The sequence below is a fragment of the Hyperolius riggenbachi genome, chromosome 2, assembly GCF_040937935.1.
Source record: "Hyperolius riggenbachi isolate aHypRig1 chromosome 2, aHypRig1.pri, whole genome shotgun sequence".
NCBI lineage: Eukaryota > Metazoa > Chordata > Amphibia > Anura > Hyperoliidae > Hyperolius > Hyperolius riggenbachi.
Genome location: NC_090647.1, coordinates 52,297,695 through 52,303,694, shown reverse-complemented (window position 1 = coordinate 52,303,694; position 6,000 = coordinate 52,297,695). Strand labels below are relative to the sequence as shown.

At 45.9% G+C, this 6,000-nt stretch overlaps 1 protein-coding gene across 2 annotated transcripts in view; it reads right to left on the bottom strand.

Annotated features, from left to right (window-relative positions):
- Positions 1–4,141: 4,141 nt before the first annotated feature.
- Positions 4,142–6,000, bottom strand: part of LOC137543748 (cyclic nucleotide-binding domain-containing protein 2-like) — a 326,577-nt gene continuing 324,718 nt past the window's right edge. For both annotated transcript variants that reach the window (XM_068264880.1, XM_068264881.1), the window contains one exon: positions 4,142–4,378. In XM_068264880.1, coding sequence (XP_068120981.1) covers positions 4,280–4,378 — 99 coding nt within the window. In that variant the 3' untranslated portion in view covers positions 4,142–4,279. The remainder of the gene's footprint in view (positions 4,379–6,000) is intronic.

The following is a 6,000-nucleotide window of genomic DNA, read 5'->3' as shown; positions in this document are numbered from 1 at the left end:
GGTATGCAGTGGTGGGTTCACAGAACAGGTATGCAGTGGTGGGTTCACAGTACAGGTATGCAGTGGTGGGTTCACAGAACAGGTATGCAGTGGTGGGTTCACAGAACAGGTATGCAGTGGTGGGTTCACAGAACAGGTATGCAGCCAGGGACAAGCTAAGCCTAACTAATCTTTCCCTATGAGAGAGAGTGTGCAGCAGCTCGCCCTACTCTCACTAATGCAGGCACACGAGTGACCGTAATGGTCGCCCCTGCCTGCCTTTTAGTAGGGGGGAGTGGCTCCAGGGGCTAGTGTAGCCTAATTGGCTACACTGGGCCTGCTGACTGTGATGTAGAGGGTCAAAGTTGACCCTCCATGGTGCATTATGGGGCGAACCGAACTTCCACAAAGGTTCGCCTGCGGGACGCGAACGCGAACCACGGAAGTTCGCATGGAACCGTTCGCAGGCGAACCGTTCGGCCCAACTCTAGTGGTGGCCACGTTTTATCCATTGAGCACTGGGTGACTGCAAGCAGCAATAGGTTTGGGTGTCACAGCAAACAGCGCTGAGGATTACAAATACATATTGATCTGTTCCATTGTGGATTGGGATTACCTCTGGCAGCTACTATAGATTGTCAAGCACTCAATATTCTCTATTCTTCAAAGCACCCTTTGTTATGACACCTTCCTCTCCTGACCAATATTAATTTTTCAGCTGTTACAGTAGCGGTTTCGTGTGATGTGACAACTTAGAGCTTTCGCTCCGCCCATTCATCGATGAGCACTTGACATCCAGGTCTCTGGTTCATTGGATTTCCTTCAGGGTTTCCAAACCCCACCCCAATATTTACATCCCTTCCCATGCCTCCCCTTGGTGCCCTTCGCGGCCTGGAGGCCGATCTCACAAGAGTCATAAAACAAGTGTGACCATCATAATCTCCAAATCCATAACAAGTGTAACCACAAAAACACCTGATCTGAAGTATAGTCCTCTGTATCGGAGGAAGGGCAAGTTAGTAGTTGGGAGCCCCCCACAGCTCTGGGCCCCCTGCTGCTCCCCTCTAGTTGTGCCCCTGGTTTCCTTTTTTGGACTACTTTTGGCAGGTACTAACCACTGTTTATACCACAAAAAGACAAAAGACCTGCTTGTTAGAAAGCAGCTGACTCAGTGATCAAGCCAAAATGATTTGGACCTTGGCAAATTCACTTAGCTCTTAAGCTGAGCACACACTTTAGACCAGGGTGGGCAAACTATGGCCCGTAAGCTGTACCTGGCCCATTTGTCCCTTTCATTCGGCCTGCCGATGCAGGATCAGATGTCTCCTCTGCCCCCCCCCCCTTTCCTCCCTGCAGAACTGTGAGCTGTTGCAACAGATGCAGCTGTGGTTTCCTGGACATCTTCAACCTGCGCTGGTCCGTCACACTGCTTCTTTCCTGCAGGCTGGCACATGCAGAGAGAAAGGCTCGAGGTGCCCAGTTATATTCAATAAATGTGCCCCTTTGACATTGCAAAAGAAGCGCCAACACCACCTACGTGAAGCTCCACCCACCACCTGCAGGAAGTAGGAGTGGAGCGGCAGCGATGACCGAAATCCAAGTGTGGCCCGGCTTGTGAGCACCCACCAACTGTGTGGGAGAGGCTAATATGGTTTCTTCCTCCCCCAGCACTCACAGTGACGTCTCCGCCCCCAACCTCCCACATTCGCACTGACCGTCTCCTCCTCCAGCACCCACATTGACCACACCCTTCCCCGGATCGTCTACAAGGCAAACCTGGGCAGTGGCCTAGGGCCTGGAGAAAGTCTAGGGACGTAGTGGATTCTAGCCCCCACCAAATCTAATTAAAAAAACCAAGTGGCCATCAGCGGTGGGCCTAAACTGCAATATTGCTAAGGGCCCCAATTCGTCTTAATCCTTTTCTGCCCCCTTCCTAGCACCCACACTGACCACATGGTCTATTTTGCATAAATTGCAGTGGTTGCAAGAGCACATATGGCCCTAAGAATGCACAAGGCACTCATTACCCCCAAACTTATTACCTGCAAATGTATTGTGGTTTTGTATGCATCACAAAATTTAACAGCATCACATTGTTAGCACCCTCGTTGGGGAAGGGGGGGATGCATTTGCTACCTACACTAAAGGAAGGCCCCAGGCAGGGGAGGGAGGAGGGGTGGTTCTAGCTACAATGGAGCCCTGGGCATAATTACCCTAGGGAATAGACCCCCCCCCCCCCCCAAGTGGCATTAGGGGCTCCTTTCCTTTGTTTCTGCCCAATTGCCAGGGCCTTGGGCCGGCTGCTGGGCCCTCCCAGATCTCTCCCCCAACTTTATAGTGGTCCCTGGGGCCCCTGCAAAGCAGCGACTCACCTGCCCTAGCTGGCGCGCCCCTATATTGTTCTGTGGCTTGTGCGTTTCTGTCTTCATCCTTGCAGAGGTGGCAGGACAGGTGAGTCACTACTTTGAGAGGGCCCCAGGGCAATCGGATCGGGGATGTGGGTCTATTGCCCTGGTTGCCCCTATGTAAGCTCTGGTCCGTGTGCCCTCTGGGGCACGGGCCAAGGTGTGGTCACAATCAGGGATGAGCAGAAACTACGCCAGTGCGAATTTACGCATTGTTGTTCGCATCTACGCATCGTAGCTCGTAGGTAAAGTTTCAAAACTACGCTTACAAATGTACGCGTGGCCGTAGCTTACGCCCACTGTGCGTAGTTAACATGTGTATTGCGTAGTGAACTACGAATGCGTTACTCGCATCTAATTTTCCGTGTGCGATTGTATGCTTACAAATTTACGCATTGGAAAGGGGGAATGTACGCTTAAAAGAGTTCCCGGTATAATCACTTAAAGAGGAATGAATGCGTAAAATTTTCTGCATACGGGCATAAGCATCCGCATGCACTACGCTTCGCACTACGCGTAATTGCGTATTTTAACGTCTAGTCTCCGAAATGCATAGGAAGCAAATATTTGATTGATTTCAAAGCCATAGTTTGGCAAAGCGTAATTGCGTAAAACTACGCGTAGTCACAGCATAGCGAAGTTGGCTGACTACGACCATCCCTGGTCACAACTTCTGCATCGCCTTGCCCCTTGCACCCTCGGTATTCCTGCTCCCCTGGTCCTTAACGAACTCATGAATATAACTCTTTAGTAGCACATTTTTAGTTATCTCTTTTTTGTCTTAATGTGTCAGATTTAGAACTTAACCACTTTACCCCCGCGCGTACGTATTTCTCCGCCCCTTTTTCCATCCTTTAACAACCAGGGATGGAGAAATACGTACTTTCCGCGTTCCCAACGCTGTCCGCGCTCCCGCTCGTAAACACGCCGCCCGCCGCTAGTAAACACGCCGCTGCCCGCTCGCCCAGAGATCAATGAACGGGAAAATCCATTCCCGTTCGTTGATCTAAGCCCCGCAATGATCCGCTGCTCTCCTATGGGCAGCGCGATCATTGTGAGAAAAAACTCACGTGTCCAGCCTCCTTATACTTCCTCCAAGCTTCCGGAAGGAAGCTTGGAGGTCGCATTAAAACAAAAAGTTACTGTGGCCATCTTGTGGCCAAATAGTAAACTACACCCTACACATTTTTCACATACAAATAAATGACTTTTACACATAAAATTAACTCATTACCTCCCACACTCCCCATTTTTTTTTTTTGTAATTAAAAAAAAATTAAAAAATTTACAATTAAAAAAAATACATAAATAGTTACCTTAGGGACTGAACTTTTTAAATATTTATGTCAAGAGGGTAGAACACTGTTACTTTATAAACTATGGGCTAGTAATTAGGGATGGATGCAAAAATGAAAAAAAATGCACCTTTATTTCCAAATAAAATATTGGCGTCAAACATTGTGATAGGGACATAATTTAAATGGTTTTATAACCGGGACAAAAGGGCAAATACATTTCATGGGTTTTAATTACAGTTGCATGCATTATTTAAAAACTATAATGGCCGAAACCTGAAAAATAATTATTTTTTTTCCCCACATTTTTCCTATTTTCCCATTAAAACACATTTAGAAAAAAATAATTCTTGGCATAATGTCCCACCTAAAGAAAGCCTAATTGGTGGCGGAAAAAACAAGATATAGTTCATTTCATTGCGATAAGTAATGATAAAGTTATAGACGAATGAATGGAAGGAGCGCTGAAAGGTGAAAATTGCTCTGGTGCTCAGGGGGTAAAACCCCTCAGTGGTGAAGTGGTTAAAGTATGAAGCATGATTCAGTCCACTTATTTTCCTAGCCATCCATCACATACATAGGCATCATCTTCTGCTGGAGTCAGAATTGCTTTATGACAAGCTGGGACTTATAAGCTTGCCACCTCATGTGGTCACATATCTTCTGCTGCAGCATCTCTTTGGTGGGATACGGCTGAATCTGCAGAAGGAAAACAGATGGGTTACTCTATTGTTTCACTTAGAGGACTACGTCATATATGCTTGGCACAAATGGCAGCTGATGAATGGAGATTGGTCAATGAGACACAAACAAGAAGGGCGCATTGTGGCGTAGCGGTTAGCACTATCGCCTTGTAGCGCTGGCTCCCCAGTTTAAATACCAGCCAGAGCACTATTTGCAGAGTTTGTATGTCCTCCCCGTGTCTGTGTGGGTTTTTTCTGGGCACTTCAGTTTCCTTCCACATTCCAAAAACATACAGAAAAGTTAATTGGCTTCCCCTAAATTGGCTCTAGACTACGATACATACACTACACCATACATACACAGACATATGACTATGGTAGGGATTAGATTGTGAGCCCCACTGAGGGACAGTTAAGGGGCCCATCAATTCTATGGAATTGATCAATCAATTGGAAATCGATTTTATCAAATATATTGATTGATTTGTGGCCAATTTCGATCGATTTTGATTGATTTGATCCATCTGACAGGATGGAAAATCTAGGTCGATCTCGATGGCCTATAGAGTTGCATTGGATCTAATGCTGGGAATACACGGCTCAATTCTGAGCTGATAAGATGGCTCAATAGATCATTTCCGACATGTCTGATCACCGTTCAATCGTTTTGCCGCTCGATTTGTCATTGAAGTGAATTGAAAAAAGATAAGAAAAACGAGCGGAAGATAAGAGAACCGAGCGGGCAAAACGATCGGGCGCAGAATCAAGTGCCAGAATCGCCCCTTGTAATCCCAGCATAATGGTCCAGTAATGCATTTAGATCGATTTCCTATAGATTTCATTCTGAAATCTATTGGAAATCTGTTCCTAGTGTGTGGCACACATCAGATAGATTCCTGTCAGATTCGACAGACAGAAATCTTTCTGATGGTCGAATCTGCTGCAAATCTAAAAGTGTATGGCCACTTGTGACAAGACTAGTGACAAGACAATATACTCTGTACAGCACTGCAGAAGATGTTGGCACTATATAAATACTGAATTATAATAAAAGGCTACACAGGCCCAGGCCTTGGACCAATTAGCTCTAAAAGGGAAAAAAATCCTTCTCAACGCCAGATGACAGCAGCGCTGTAGAGAGTATATTGTATTGTCACATAACTTCCTTCGGAGGGGCTCACAATCTAATCCCTACCATAGGCCTGTGTCTATGTATGTATGGTGTAGTGTGTGTATCGTAGTCTAGGGCCAATTAAAGGGGAAGCCAATTAACGTATCTGTGTGTGTTTGTTTGTTTTTTACGAAATGTCCCTTTTTTTTTGATTAAAATAATAAAAAGTAAAAATAGCAGCAGCAGCAGCAGCAGCAATCAAATACTACCAAAATAGATCAAATACCACAAATAGAGATTTGTGAGAAGAAAAGGAAGTAGACGTCATTTGGGTGCTTGTGTTGACCGAGCAATGAACCGTTAAAGTTGTAAAGTATTGAATTGTAAAAAATGGCCTGGTCACTAGGGGGGTATAAACCTCTGGGGCTCAAGAGGTTAAAGAGGAACTGTAACCAAGAATTGAACTTCATCCCAATCAGTAGCTGATTACCTCCTTTCCCATGAGAAATCTCTACCTTTTCTAGAAT